The sequence below is a fragment of the Malus sylvestris genome, chromosome 16, assembly GCF_916048215.2.
Source record: "Malus sylvestris chromosome 16, drMalSylv7.2, whole genome shotgun sequence".
Lineage (NCBI taxonomy): Eukaryota > Viridiplantae > Streptophyta > Magnoliopsida > Rosales > Rosaceae > Malus > Malus sylvestris.
In genome coordinates, this window is record NC_062275.1 from 9,127,136 (window position 1) to 9,142,100 (window position 14,965).

At 34.9% G+C, this 14,965-nt stretch overlaps 2 protein-coding genes, 1 non-coding gene and 1 pseudogene across 6 annotated transcripts; 3 read left to right on the top strand and 1 right to left on the bottom strand.

Moving 5' to 3' along the window:
• The first annotated feature begins 251 nt into the window (after positions 1-251).
• LOC126608138 (uncharacterized) lies at positions 252-4,430 on the top strand. Of its 4 annotated transcripts, none has more exons than XM_050275937.1 (4): positions 252-840; positions 1,782-1,827; positions 2,204-2,302; positions 4,005-4,430. In XM_050275937.1, exons 1-4 carry the CDS (start codon positions 588-590, stop codon positions 4,117-4,119), a joined length of 513 nt encoding a protein of 170 aa, XP_050131894.1. In that variant the 5' UTR covers positions 252-587; the 3' UTR covers positions 4,120-4,430. The 4 variants fall into 4 exon arrangements, with proteins under 4 accessions (XP_050131894.1, XP_050131895.1, XP_050131896.1 ...); XM_050275938.1 differs by having other exon boundaries at positions 257-840; positions 2,204-2,288; XM_050275939.1 differs by having other exon boundaries at positions 263-840; positions 4,027-4,430.
• A 1,935-nt stretch (positions 4,431-6,365) lies between these two features.
• Positions 6,366-9,139, top strand: LOC126608137 (ethylene-responsive transcription factor ERF113-like). Its single transcript, XM_050275936.1, has 2 exons — positions 6,366-6,847; positions 8,355-9,139. The coding sequence occupies exons 1-2, from the start codon at positions 6,703-6,705 to the stop codon at positions 8,957-8,959; spliced, it is 750 nt and encodes a 249-aa protein (XP_050131893.1). The 5' UTR covers positions 6,366-6,702; the 3' UTR covers positions 8,960-9,139.
• A 2,026-nt stretch (positions 9,140-11,165) lies between these two features.
• On the top strand, positions 11,166-14,832 carry LOC126609077 (uncharacterized; annotated as a pseudogene).
• TRNAL-AAG (transfer RNA leucine (anticodon AAG)) lies at positions 13,137-13,217 on the bottom strand. Its single transcript has one exon. It is a non-coding gene; the product is annotated as a tRNA-Leu (tRNA).
• Positions 14,833-14,965: the final 133 nt, after the last annotated feature.

The window sequence follows — 14,965 nt, forward strand, 5'->3', positions numbered from 1 at the left end:
CATACAACAATAGCTCAAAGATTACTTTGGTTTACGTTAACGATAAAATAACAAAAATAAAAAAGAGAGAGATGAGCAATACGAGAAGAAAAACACAAAATTGAAAACTATTTAGAATTGTTAATAGTTTCTAATTTTAAAATTATTTAATACTTAAAAATAAGTAAATAATTAAACTTTATCATACAGATATTGCTAAGTTATCGTTATAAATTACCGCTATTAATGAGTAATAGCATTAAAGTTATGTACATTAAAAAATAACAATAAAAAGAGACTTTCTTTAATTTAATGATACCTTGATTTTCATCTCATGTTACCAATACACAAGACGATAAACTCGATATCCTGACCAATAAACCCCTTCCTTCTAACCCTATTTTCCTTTCTAGCGCATATCTTCACTACCGCACAACAAACTACTCTCTCTCTCTCTCTCGCTATCTCATCTGATCGATCTGTCTTGAATCTTGGTGTCCTAATCTTAGCTAGACAAACCGAGAAATTTACACAGGCCTCTAGCTACAAGCTAAGATGCATAAATAACACAAGTAGTTCGAGCTCAGGATTAAAGGTGGATCGGAGGCATGGAAAACGCCCGCTTCCTTCAGAAGCATCAGAGGAGAAAGAGAGGGAGGATCGTCCCCACCACCATGATTTCCCTTCTGACTACGAATCTTCCTGGACGGAAGCTGGCATGTCAGCCATGGTTTCTGCTCTCACTCAAGATTGGAACCACCAAAGATCATGCTACCGTGAAACCAAACCTTACGTATATCTCAGATTCATCACTCCTAGTCAAACGAGAACCCGACCGCTCTCAACCGGTTCAAGATCAAGGTATTGATTTCTATTTTTCCTTCCTTTTTATATTTTTATTTTTGGTCCCTCGACCTAATATTTTTTTTTTTTTTTGGATTGTTTTAAGGTTTTTTTATATTTTATACTACTAGCATATGGGCACATACAAAGTATGTGAGAAATTTTTTTTATGTTTGTTTTTGAAATAGAAGGAGAGAGGAAGAGAGTGATAGAGAAAGTGGGAGTGGGAAGTTTTTTTTTATTATTTATTATTTTTTAATTACAGATATGTTATGATTACATGTAAATGAGGCTTTAAAAATATCAAAATTTGGTTGTGTGAAATTACATTTATGTCCCATATTTTTTATTCATGTTCTGTTTTAATTAAAGGGTTAAACTGATAATTTCATAGAGTTTTAGTTGACAATGAGTATTTTATTAATTAGTAGAGATAAATTCTACGTTAAAATCATTTAAACTTCAGAGAGTGAGATTTGAACTTGAATGCTAAACATAAAAAACACTGCTCTAACCAATTTAACAAAAATCAAGATCTATAGGATCGTTGTGGTTGATGATATTGACACGTGCGCTAGGGTATTGGGGTTTTCTGTGTATGCATCTGCTTTCACCATATTGTTGTGATTTTGATCTATGCATCTGCTTTCACCATATTGTTGTGATTTTGATCTATTTTCACAGCACTTGCATTCTCATAAGTTGTCATCATCTATACTTTCCCTTTTCTCTTTTTTTTTTTGTTGGCATTCTCTCTCTCTCTCTCTCTCCCCCCCCCCCTCTCTCCATTCATTTTTTGTGGTCGAAATTTTACAATGCCTAAACCTAGTAACCTGTTCCTATTCAATACGGATCTTCATTTTGTATTAAAGATTTGAATAATTGATGACACACTTCCTATTTAGGCAAGTCACCACTTAAACCATATTATATTGTATTAATGGATGGATTATTACCAGAACTACTAAGTCAGCGACAGCTCCCAACGCGAGGCCGGTTTCAAAGGTCAGAACGCTTACCAACTTTACTCAACAGATACAGATGATGTTGTGATAAATATTATATAAAAACTTTCGACCTAAATCCACTTGTTTGACTACGTGTATTTTTATTTTTTATATATTTTATTGGAAGGGCTCTCACGTTTAAGTTTTGTGGATCAGGATCCTCTCCTAAGCAGATGGAGAGGATCCTCCTGACCAGGTCCATCGGGCGTTCATTTTTTATCCAACGGTTATAATTATTATAACTTTTAGGAGGCTTCCTGTTTGTAACCGTTGGATAAAAAATGAACGGTTCGATGGGCCTGTTCAGAAGGATCATCTCCATCTGCTCAGGAGATAATCCTCGTCCAAGTTTTGTTGGCGTCCTTTGATAACAGGGCAGAGGCACACGCATACATGTGCCTGCGGCCCCATGTACCCATCTACAAAAGTCTTACATGGAATCGAACTACTTGTAAGAAGGTGAGGAATGGAATGTAAGTACCCACCACCACCTGACCAAGCATAGCAACATCCATACAATAAAATAATGAGTTGCATCACATTAATTAGCCGCACACGCATACGTGAATAGGTTTGATAATTAATTCATATATATATATATATATATATAATTATTATAATTTGTTCAACGGTCAGATATCACTCATGCTCTCACAACTAAGTTTAGCAAAACTTAAATGAGATCGTTATCAAGTGGACACAGTAATAGAGTGCAAGACGAGGGTCTTAGAAGCGGATTTGGATCCTCTCCGGATCCATTTGATCTGAGCATGTGGATCAAGTGATCCGGACCGTCGAAATTTGATCCAACGGTTACAAACATGAAATTTCTTTAAAAGTTATAATAATTGTAGCCGTTTGATTAAATTTAGACAGTCTGGATCACTTAATATACAGGCTCAGATCCTTTGGATTCGGAGAGAATCCAAATCCCTTAGAAGCCTCGACTCATGGCAAAAATGACATCGACAAGACTTTGATACCGACCCCAAAGTCTATAGGAACATTTTGGCATGCATGCTCATTCGTTTATTTTATTTTATGTTATTAGGGGAAGTTTCTCTTTATTATTTCAATCTGTAAGTTATTTGGGGGCACTTGTTTGGACTTTGGAGGCAGAATATACATCTGCATTAGGTTAGGGAGAAGCTGAGCACGAGCGTGAAGAGGTGAAAAGGATCTGATAACATGAGAGAGGATATCAATTATTAAAGAGATATTTATAAAGTATATTTAAATTTAATTGGAAATATATGAAGTGAATACATGCGTGCACAAGGGAGTCAGAATCTTTTATAATAAAACAGAAAAATTATTTTGTTTACACTAATATTTTCTGTGGCGATCTCTTATATTTTACATTCCTGATTGTTCATCTCAAATTCAGTTCCTATATAAATCTAAGGCGGGATCCATAATATTTTTTGTGCACTAATTACGTGCAAAAAGATATAAACAAAACGTGGTAGTCTTTTCCTGTGTTGTAATTATTTGACGTCAAGATATAATACCGTGAGAGAAAAAGTAATTATTGAGGTGAGCAGAATCTTTAAGAGAAGGGATCTTTATGTTTTTTTTAAATGAGAATTAGTGTTGGGGCTTATACCACATCGAACTTTAACGACCCAAACTATCTGTTTTTCAAGTTGCACTTCATAGATCATCTTTACAAAATACTAGCCAAATCGAAAATATTTGAGGCATCTAATTGAGTTTAAAAAAAAATTGACAAGCACTATGTTCTAAGAAATATTAAAATTTCAGCATGACAATTAATTAGGCAAATGGTTTCGGATTGAACTGAATTTTTGCAAAGATGATCTATGAATCAAGATTTACAAACTATATGGCTCGGATCGTTGAAACTCGATGTGATATGGATTCCGCAACTAATCTCCATTTTTATTAAATAATGTGGACCCCTTCTGAAGGGCCTTGGTTAGGTCAGAGGCAAAACCCAACTATGCCTCGGCTAGTGCTAGCAAGGGCTGGTGGTAGTACTGTGATCTGTAGTCCCTTTCATATTTGTGGAAGGATTGGTTGAGGAGGAGGAGGATCTTGGAATCAGCTGGAAAATGATTGTGATGTGGACGGTTGAATTATTGAATTTGCATGCATGCATGTATACGAAATAATATTGCTTCGTCACGACACTCACAAAATGCTATTATATAGTACATATTTTTATTTCTTGAAGAAGTTGAAGATAAAGCTGCTGGAGGGACGAAGGGATATGTTATGCAAGCCTGAAAGAGATGAGGATACATGTGGACTGATTGTCCGTATTTGAATCTACATGTGCATGTAATCTTTCCCACATGCGGTCGATCGAGCTTCATAAAATTTAAAATAAAAAGAGACAACAAAGAAAAGTGGGTAAAACAAAGAAAAGTGGGTATATATGTCTCCATACCTGGATATAGCGTATATACATGAACCTCTGGGTATGCTTGTACGGTTGTCCCATCTACCTATGAAGGTGTACGGTGCACTTTCCTATCTAAATAAATTGTAATTACAAATCAAATCTTGTTACCAGTTATATATAATTATATACGTACACAAATATATATATATATATAACATCGACTATTAGTTTGATTTGATGGAGTCAAAACATTAACTTGAAAGCTCCGTCATGTGATAAAAATTGATTGTTCTTGAATCTTGACCTATATCTAGAAACCAAATCAAACCACAGTATTTTTGAAGGTAGGAGAATTATATTTTTTTAAATAATTTTAAATGTATGTACGTCATGCATGATCACATCAAAGGTCCAATAATGTACAATTAAGTGGTGCAATGGACAATTAGGTAGTCCAATTTACAAAGTAAGTAGACACTACCCATGTCAGAGCATATATAGGGCTGGGAAGATATTTCATGTCCGAAGATATATTTCATCATCTTATCACCCTCATTACACGACTAACATACAATCAGAGATATAAAAGATTCCCGATGCAAAATATTGAGGCCTAAGACGATAATGTTATGGTTTTTTTTTAAGAGAAAACCATAGCTTTATTGATGAAGAAGAATTGAACGCGAGTACAAATCTTGGTAGAGTACATCTTTGTAACATTGGAGGTTTCTCAAACCAAACCATAAAATCACCACTATAAGCTTGACTTGGCAAGGCGATGAGCCACTACATTACAATTTCGCAGAATATACGAAATATTACACTTGTAACCCGGACACCAGCTTCTTTATTTCAGAAGCAACAAAATATTTTCCGTATATATAGCTAGCTATAGGGAGATCATCAAATATTCCTTCATATATGTATATATTCAACGAGAAGAAATAAAGGTTAAATACTCAACCATATATGACACACGTCCTTGTTGAAATACGTTGAAAATCTCTACAAGATCAAAATATTCAAACCAAATTGAGATCATTATATGGAGGCAACTAGCATTCCATATAAAGAAAATGACAAAATTGAGATGGGAGTCGTACGATCCACTCCACCTCCTCAGCTTCATTTACTTTGTATTTTAATTAAATGCACCAAAATGATTCCGTAGGTTGATCAAATTGTCCAGCCATCTCAATTTGGTATCACTTGTAATTGATTGCTGACCTTTATTCCGAAACGGGAGACAATCGACTTTGCTTTGAGAGGGTATTTTTTTTTTTTTTTTTTTTTGAGTACATCAATATTTTTACATTAAGAGGAGGGGGATTTATGCTAAGTCATACAATGGGCAATCTAATTTGGTATCAAATTCGTCATCCACGAGATTCAAACTTAAGACCTCTTACTTCCAAGTGAAGAGGAATACCACCAAACTGTAGTACTGAGTGGCTTTGAGAGTGTAATTAACTGCAAATCTAGTGGTACTACCCCCCCCCCTCTCTCTCTCTCTCTCCTCCCCCCCCCCCCCACCCCCCCAAAAAAAACATTTTATTGATCACCTAGATTCTTTTCACTAGCTCCGTTACCGGCCACGGTTACATATTATATATAATTAAAGTTTAAGACTCATAGTGATTTTCATAACTAACATGTTAATGGTACTTCTATATACCTCTTCAAACCATAAATATAATTAATTGGAAGAAAGTAAAAACTTTACACATGTTCACATACTCCTCTTTCAATAGCTTAAAGGTTTTTATGTTTAGGACAATGAACAATGGAGTGCACTACCATACAAGAATAGCTCAAAGATTACTTGGTTTTATGTTAAAGATAGAATAACAAAATATTAAAGGAGAGAGATGAGCAATATGAGAAGAAAATCACAAAATTGAAAACTATTTAGAGTTGTTATTAGTTTCTAATTTTAAGTTATTTCATTCTTAAAAAATAAATAAATAATATAAACTTTGTGAGAAGAATACAGCTAGTTGTCGCTATAAACGAGTGATAGCATCAAAATTATATACACTTAAAAGTAACAAATTAAAAGAGATTTTTTTTCTCTCTTTTTAAATTGAATAATACCTTCATTTTCATCTCATATTACCAAACATCCAAGACGATAAAATCGAATTCTTGACCAATAAAGCCCTTCCTTTCTAACCCTATTTTCCTTTCTAGTGCATATATTCACTACCGCACAACAGTCTACTCTCTCTCTCTCTCTCTCTCTCTCTCTCTCTCTCTCATCTGAACGATCTATTTCTTGAATCTTGATGTCCAAATCTTAGACAAGCCAAGAAATTTACACAGGCCTCTAGCTACAAGCTAAGATACACACACATCAGAAGTAGTTCGAGCCCAGGATTAAAGGTGGATCGAAGGCATGGAAAACGCCCGCTTCCTTCAGAAGCATCAGAGGAGAAAGAGAGGGAGGATCATCCCCACCTCCATGATTTCCCTTCCAACTACGAATCTTCCTGGACGGAAGCTGACATGTCAGCCATGGTTTCTGCTCTCACTCAAGTTATTGGAACCACCGATGATCATGCTGCCGTGCAACCAAACCCTACATCCATCTCAGACTCATCCCTCCTAGTCAAACAAGAACCCGACCGCTCTCAACCGGTTCAAGATCAAGGTATATGATTTCTATATTTTTCCTTCCTTCCTTTTTTCTTTTTTTTTTTGGTCCCTCGACCTACTTTTTTTTTATTGTTTTAAGTTTTTTTATATATACCATAAATATTCTACATTAAATTCATCTAAATTACAGGAAATGAGATTTGAAGTTGAATGTAGAACAAAAAACACACTGCTCTAACCAACCTAGCTAAGCCTAGATCTATAAAATCATTGTAATTGATGATATTGACATGTGATGCGCTAGCGGTACTGGGGTTATCTATAAAATCGTTGTAATCGATGATATTGACATATACTGCACTAGCGGTACTGGGGTTATCTATGTGTATGCATATGCTTTCACAATATTGTTGTGAATTTGATCTGTTTTCACATCACACGTATTCTCAAAAGTTCCCATCATCTATACATGTCCATCTTTAAATCCCCATTATTTTGACAAGATACTAATCAAAATAATTGAGTAGCTTGTTAGGTTAGCTAATTGCTCTTTGTTCTCCTAACCCTATTTTTGTTATCATCCGCTATGAATATCCCAGCTTTGTGTTTCTTGCCTAAGTCAAATTTGACCAAAGACTTTTTAATATGATCATAGACAAGTTTAATAATTTTGTATCCTACCTACTTTCCGTGAAGAACCCTCTTTCTATCTCTCCAATTGCCAACAAACTAAAAGTAATTCTTGTTTCCATCTGGGACATTCTTTTCATGTTTTTCTCAATTTTCACAAACAGACTCTTACTGATTGAAAGTTTAAACTAAATACAAATTAGAGATGTTTGGTTTTATCTTATTTTTTTAATGTTCTAGCTAATTCTAGTCTATCTTGCCTCGGCATTATCCGATCCTTGGTAATAACGTCTTAAACTTTATAGCTATTCAATTTCTTTGTTGGGTTGGTGCAATTTCCACTTAAGTATAAGTTTTCTGGAAGATTTGCTAACTTCAAAAGTGTTTACCGAAAAGGATGGGAATGCTTTGAATTCCAGTCTCTATCTTCGTCCTGCTTTCATATGTAAGACCTTTTTAAGAAGGAATTAAAGCTCTCTCGAATATATACACGTAATACTTTAGCACAATAGGGCACACTGACCGCTGATTACACTCCTCTTCTAGTTAAATTCCTTCCACATTGATAGTGCATGGCAACTTAAAGACGTCTTTGCATCAACTAGCTAGCATATAGTAACATGGACTATAGTAGCATAAATACATACATACATACATACATATATATATATATATATATCTACACTTATCTGTGTGTGTGTGTATGAGTTTGTGTATGTAGACTTAGTCTTTTATATGAAGATTACTATTATTTTTGAAGATTTTTTTCGTAATGTTTCTTTTGATGATATTGCGCTTAAATATGTTTATAACTACATCGTTTTGTACCAAACTATATCAATCCATATAAGCCTAATTTCTAATGTTTTTGTCTCAATATACATTAAACTTTGTATATTGTTGTTTCATGATGTCCATGTTTGTGAATTAAGAGCCCGTAAGGAGGCGACACTATAGAGGAGTGAGACAAAGACCTTGGGGAAAATGGGCAGCTGAAATACGTGACCCAAAGAAAGCAGCCAGAGTTTGGCTTGGGACTTTCGAGACCGCCGAAGATGCCGCCATTGCATATGATAACGCAGCTCTCAAGTTCAAAGGCACAAAAGCCAAGCTCAACTTCCCCGAACGAGTTCAAGGCAAGACCGATTTGGGCATCCTAATGGGCAGTTCTGGTAGTACTACAAGTAGTAGTGGTGCTGCCTCGACTCAACGAACACAAAATCTCATGACACCAGCTGGCCATATTGTTAATCCTCAGCCAGCTCCTGCTCCATTAATGATGTCGCAGCAGCCGGAAACTTTCCCTGATCTTTATCAGTACGCGCGGCTTCTTTCCGGCAATGATGCTGATTTCTACAATTATTCTTCCTATCCATTTAATCAAGATCCAAGATTTACTTCACGGTTTTTGCCATCATCGACGCATTTTTCATCTTCCACTGCATCACAAGATTCACAACCACCGCAACAAGGACAACAAGATCATGAGGAAGATGGGGGGAATAAGGACGGGAATTGGAGTAATCCAAGGGAGTAGCTAGTGGTAGTAGTACTATTGCGTGCATTATATTTAATCTTGATGAGGTTCGGTTTTTAAGTATAGAGGAAGTTTAATATTTGGAGAGCATTTGTTTGTACTAGTTAGCATGTATTATCGTTTCAGGTTTTTGTTTTTTTCTTCTTTACTGATATATATATGTATTGCCTGGGTTTTTTACGTATTGTTGCAGCCATGCATTGATAAAAAATTACAAAAAAAAAAAAGTCTGAACAAGATTCACAACCCTAATACATGCATTAGTGGTTAATTTTGAGATTTCCATGATCAATGTACTAGAACAACCAGTTCCCCGCATCACCAAAAGCATGCATAATTTATCGTCGAGACTCAAGTAGAATGTAGACGTGGATTGCCTTTAAGATATTGAGGAATTCTTTTTCTTACAAAACGAGACAGAGAGAGCATTATCCTTTTGTTTTTTTTTAATTCACAAACAAGAGTTTCATTCAAATTATGGGCCTCCGATATTATGCTTTTAATCATTTGAACAACGAACTGTTTCTATCCAACTTGGTTGAATGCCGTATTCAAATATTGTTATCGAAAGCAAAAATCACATCCGAATATTTGTCAACTTAATGATAAATCAATATACGATCTACTTACGTAATGAAGTGCCGTCGCTTCGAGAATTAAAGGTGGAATATTATTTCCAATCTCCTGATGCGATTGGTGGTCTCATTTCAATCACCTTAACATAACACTCCAATCAGTAGATTTCCTAAGATATATTTTGGTTTCAACTTTCAAGCATGTTGTGAAATTATCTAGGCTTTTTAGCCAAAAAAATTTTGAAATTTGAAATCAATAGAAGTAGTTCTTCAATTTGTAACTGTCAATAATTTTGGTTCTTCCGTGAAAAATCATTGTTAAATAAGAACCAAAATAACAAAAATACCCTCAATTTAATAAACAATTGACCCAAATGAGTTAGACAAAAATTGAGGGTATATTTATCATTTTTTCCTTATTTAAAGATTTTTCACTAAAGAACCAAAATGATTGACAGCAAACTTAGGACTAGTTGTATCGATTTTAAATTTTAAGAACCAAAATGAAGAGTTATACTAATCTCAAAGGCTAAAATAACCTATTATCTATTATCTTTGTTACTGCGAAGATAAAATTATCATTCAAGATAAAAATAAAATAAAATAAAAATCAATGTACCAAAAACCAACACCACCTGGTTCGTTCAAGCAACACAAACACTCACTACAATACTATATTCGTATAAACTTAATTAACAAAAACTTTTTGACGAAGAAAAATTAAAGGAAAATGGAAGGAGAAATAATCTAATAATCTATGGTATATAGGTAGCTTTTTGGAGCACTTTTTGCTGCATGCTAACTTTATTAGATGCACGAACCAAAACTGGCTTCTCATCATGAGCCATCATCAGTTCTGAGCTTCTGGTAGCAAATAGATCGACACGTTAACATTTGCAAAACCTTAAAGTGGAAGTGGAAGTGAAACCATCAAGATTCAAAACCTTAATTAGTAACCCCCACCGGCACACAATGTAATGCAATCTGTAACACAAGTTTTGAAGAAAGATATAATTAAACATGCCGACAAGCTTTTAAGCATGCCTCCACTATCCTTTCTTTCTTTCTTTTTTATATGTAAGATGGAGCATATTTTTTTGTCACCGCCATACTATTGCCTGATATTAAAATAAAATATTCACATTAATTTTATATTAATGAGTGAATAATTTGAAGTTAAGTGACACGACATTAGTCATAACAAAAACACTCACATTTTAAACACGCATATTAATATCAATACTGATATATTTGTCACTAAAATATAAACAATGTCACTCACTTATATTGTACCAGCTGAGTTTTAGTTTACCGTGTCCCACACACGAATGGTAGGACTAATCTCCAACGAGACGCAAAAAATCTAATGACATCTTAAAACTATCAACCAGAAAATCACTTATATTTTTGTTAGCTTCATACCTCAAACTCAAGATTTGAAATTTTTAATCATGACTTTTTTTACGTGATATAAGGTACAGGGTAAGCCTTTATTCTCCCACTTGTTTTGAGCTTTTTGATAATGTTAACAATAAATTATTAAACCTAATCAGGCTAAGCATTTGCGTTTATTGTCGTTGCGATGCGACCAGTACAAACGACAAAATACAGATCCCTCAACGGCTAAAATCATGCGCATGCCAAAGCGGCTCCAGTGGGCCTTCAACCTACTTTCCCCACAAATGTCAGAAGCTCCAGTGGGCCAGCCCCAAATCGTCCAAAGCCCACATAAGGTCTATCTGCCTAACAAAGGATCCCAGAAAACGACACAAAGGAAAAGCAAACAAAGGAGCGCAGAAGCTCCTTTTTTTTCTTTTTTTCTTTTTTTTTTCAAATTCCTTATGCTTTTAAAAGAAGAATAGGATTCTCTCCCTTATTATTATTAGCATTTTTTCCTTCTTCTCTTATATTTTTTATTTTGTTTTTTAATAAAAAGTAAAAAAAAATTGTTAATATATTATAACCGTAATTATTTAAATAAAAAATAATAACAAAAGAGATTAAGATGAAAGAAAATCATAAGCTCACGAATATCGGTGACTTGCGCTGAGTTATGCAAAAAGCATGAGATTTGGGCAGAATCAGGAAAGGAAAGATGGGAGGAGGGTGGGTCCCATGTCTGATTTGGACAAGTGACACGCGCAAAGGTTGTAGATTTCTACGCTTTCGGCTTGTTCCCTCTCTAACGTCAAATTTGGCGGCGACTGTCGTGTTTGTCTCTTTCTTTGCCTTATACCATGCGTCCAATCCAAGGTGAAACCACCAAACAGTGAATCTCTGCAAGCCGCATTCACATTTCTTTCTTCTTTCCATTTTTTTAGTACAACTCAAGACTTCTATTATCATACGCAATATTCTTCCCAATCCCTCCCATGTACAAGTGATTACATCTCTCATCATATCACCTTAATCAAAAGAGCAAGGTTAATAGCTTCGTTAAAATCGTGCTTAAAAGATATTGTTGCAAATTTCATGAAGAACGATGATTTTGCGTTAAGAAAGCTTTTATTGTTGAAAAATTATCATAAACACGAAGATTCTTTCACCTACATGATGACTTATTTGTAGTATCAATAATAGCTCTATAAACTATAGTTGTTAAGGAAATTATGTTTTAATATCTTTTTAACACCCATGAGTTTTTGTCACGTCTTGCTACCACATCCTTCTTTGTGTGAAAAGCTTGTTTATAGATAAGTTCATTTCACCAAATAACAACTATAAAACACTATCATTATGTACATTAGTTGTGTGATTTAACATTTTTTTTAAAGTAATGCAACGTGCATATGATGGTTTAACATTGGACTAGTATGTCAAACCAAGTCTATCGAGATCATAATCTCTTATGGAAAAGTTAAGATTATCATAATCTCTTATGGAAAAGTTAAAGACTATGTACTGTTATATTTTTTAAGTAAAATTTAGAAATCTTCTTTGAACATGCATTCGAGTTTAGAATTTGTTCCTAGACTATAATTTCGTTAATTTACTTTTTGAATTTAACAAAATGTGTATTATTGATCTTAGTTGTTAACTTATGTCCTCAATAAAAAAATTAAGAAAAAAAAAAACCAAAGATATATTAAGTTAAAAAGACACGTGTCACTCAAGTACACAAAGAGACCACATAAGGTTTTGAGTGTAGAAAATTTGAATACAAATTGGACATGTGGGTGTGGCACAACATTAAACTGACAGTTTTATAACGGAAGTTAACGACAAAGACCAATAGTGCATATTTTTGTTAATTTCAGAAACTTATATTAGAAAATTTTTAGTTCAAGTTATGAATTTTAAACTCGAGTGCAAGATCAAGTTCGAATTCAAAAATTTTACTCTTTTATTTTTATGAGCAGGTTCAAATTTAGTTTGTGGAGTAAAATGAATGAGAATACACAAGAAATAAGCATAGCTTGACCCAATCCAAGTCTCAAAGACTCGTCGACTTGTAACCGATTTGGCCCGTAATCCGTTATAGGTTGTTGTATGAATTGGTCCATGTCTGCCTCTTGTTAAACGTTATTTGGGCCAGACGATACCCAAAAATAGTGTGGGCCTGTTAGAGTCCAAAAGTTAAAAGAAAATAAACAAAAAAGAAATGTTGACAGTGGGATTTGAACCCACGCCCTTTCGGACCAGAACCTTAATCTGGCGCCTTAGACCAACTCGGCCATATCAACTTGTTGTTCGCTTGTTCGTAATTTCTTTAATTATATTTGCTTCAGTAAATCTCAAAACAAGTCCATCAAATCTAGAGTACATTCGACCCTAATGATATGGGATACTTTTGCTTTTGACATAATAGTGGATGTATCAGCACATGTTCTGTTACGCATCCACACATCTAAAGATTATGAACAGAGCAAATGGGATTTTTATGCATAATAAATTAACTGAAATTAGCAAAGCCGTAGGTTGCCTTAATTACCCAAAAATGGCTTCCAAAATACTTTTTCTGTGTGCAAGTGCAACCATCGTCCACCCTCCTACACTTCCTGCTGCAAAACTTAGCCCTTCAAATAATATTTCACATATTTTTCTTTCTTCTTCTGCAGATAAAGCTTCTGTTTGGCTTCAATCCTTCAAGTGCAGAGCTCTCGGAGAAAGCTCTCAACCGCAAACCTCCTTGGCTGAAACCGTCTATCAGGGAGTTTACGGTCCTTGGCTCGTCGACTCCACCGACGTTCGAGAGGTACACAACCACTTTCTAATTTTGGTAAAAAGCACTCCTCCTTATAAGTGCTTTTGTTCACATTTGTACTTTTTATGCTATTATTAAGTGTCACTACAAGTAGTCGTGTAACCATTCAACATAAGTTGTATTTGATTCGATCGAGTTTCTGACTCTGGAAATTCGCACTCTTCAACATTTATCGGTGTGGTAGGTTATTTTGTACAGGTCAGGACTAGTGATTGCAGCTACATCATTTGTAGTTGCAGCTTCTGCTGCATTTTTGCCTGACAGCTTCTTCTTAACTGGTATTTTGAAACACAATCTCGATTTCGTGTATGCAATCGGAGCCGATGGACTGGGGCTGTCATTGTTTCTTATATGTGATTGAAATTAAGCGCACTCTGCAAGCATTTTGGGTGCTTGGTGTTTCCGGGTCTTTGGCAACATATGCATGCTTGGCTAGCCCAGCTGGAGAGGGTTTGGTGCAGTATGTTGTGGATAACCCAATTGCTATCTGGTTTGTTGGTCCTTTCGTTGATTCTCTCACATGACTAGTCTTCAAGGAAGGTATGACACGAGACAGCTCGATGTTCTATATAAATTCTTTGTGTAGGACGCTCATTTTTGTTAAAAGGAGGGATTTTGTATCAATAATGTTGATAACGTATAACATTTTATTAACGACTTATTGGCACCATAGTCCCTCCTGTTGTAAATAACAAACGTCATGTCTAGAGAAGTAATACTAAAACAAAGTGCTTGTTTCAGGTCTCTGCTATGGAAAGTTAAAAGCCGGAATTCTCACATTCATCATACCTACTGTTCTTCTTGGGCACTTGGTATATCTTATTCAAACCGATCTCTTTTCATTCATCAAATTGATCTCTCGCATCGTCTCTCACCCCTGTACTTTGCAAACTGTTCCAATCTGAAGTTAACGGATTTTGTGCAAGAAATCATCATAAGTTGGATGTTTGTTAATTGGAACAATGTGCCAACTGCAAACATCAAGTTCGAAGTAATTGAAAATATTGGAACGAACGCGGAGCTTTGTGAAAACTATAGGACTGTATCCGTGTGCTAGCCTTTTCTCAAAACTTCTAATTGAAACGAAAGAGGAGCTTTGTAAAATGATTAGTTTCACTCAAATTTCAATCAATCTTCTAATTGAAGAATGATTAGACTAATTAATCTACCTTTTTTTCATATCCCCAATCCTATTTACCAGCTTAGTTTGTTCGCCTTTTCACGGAA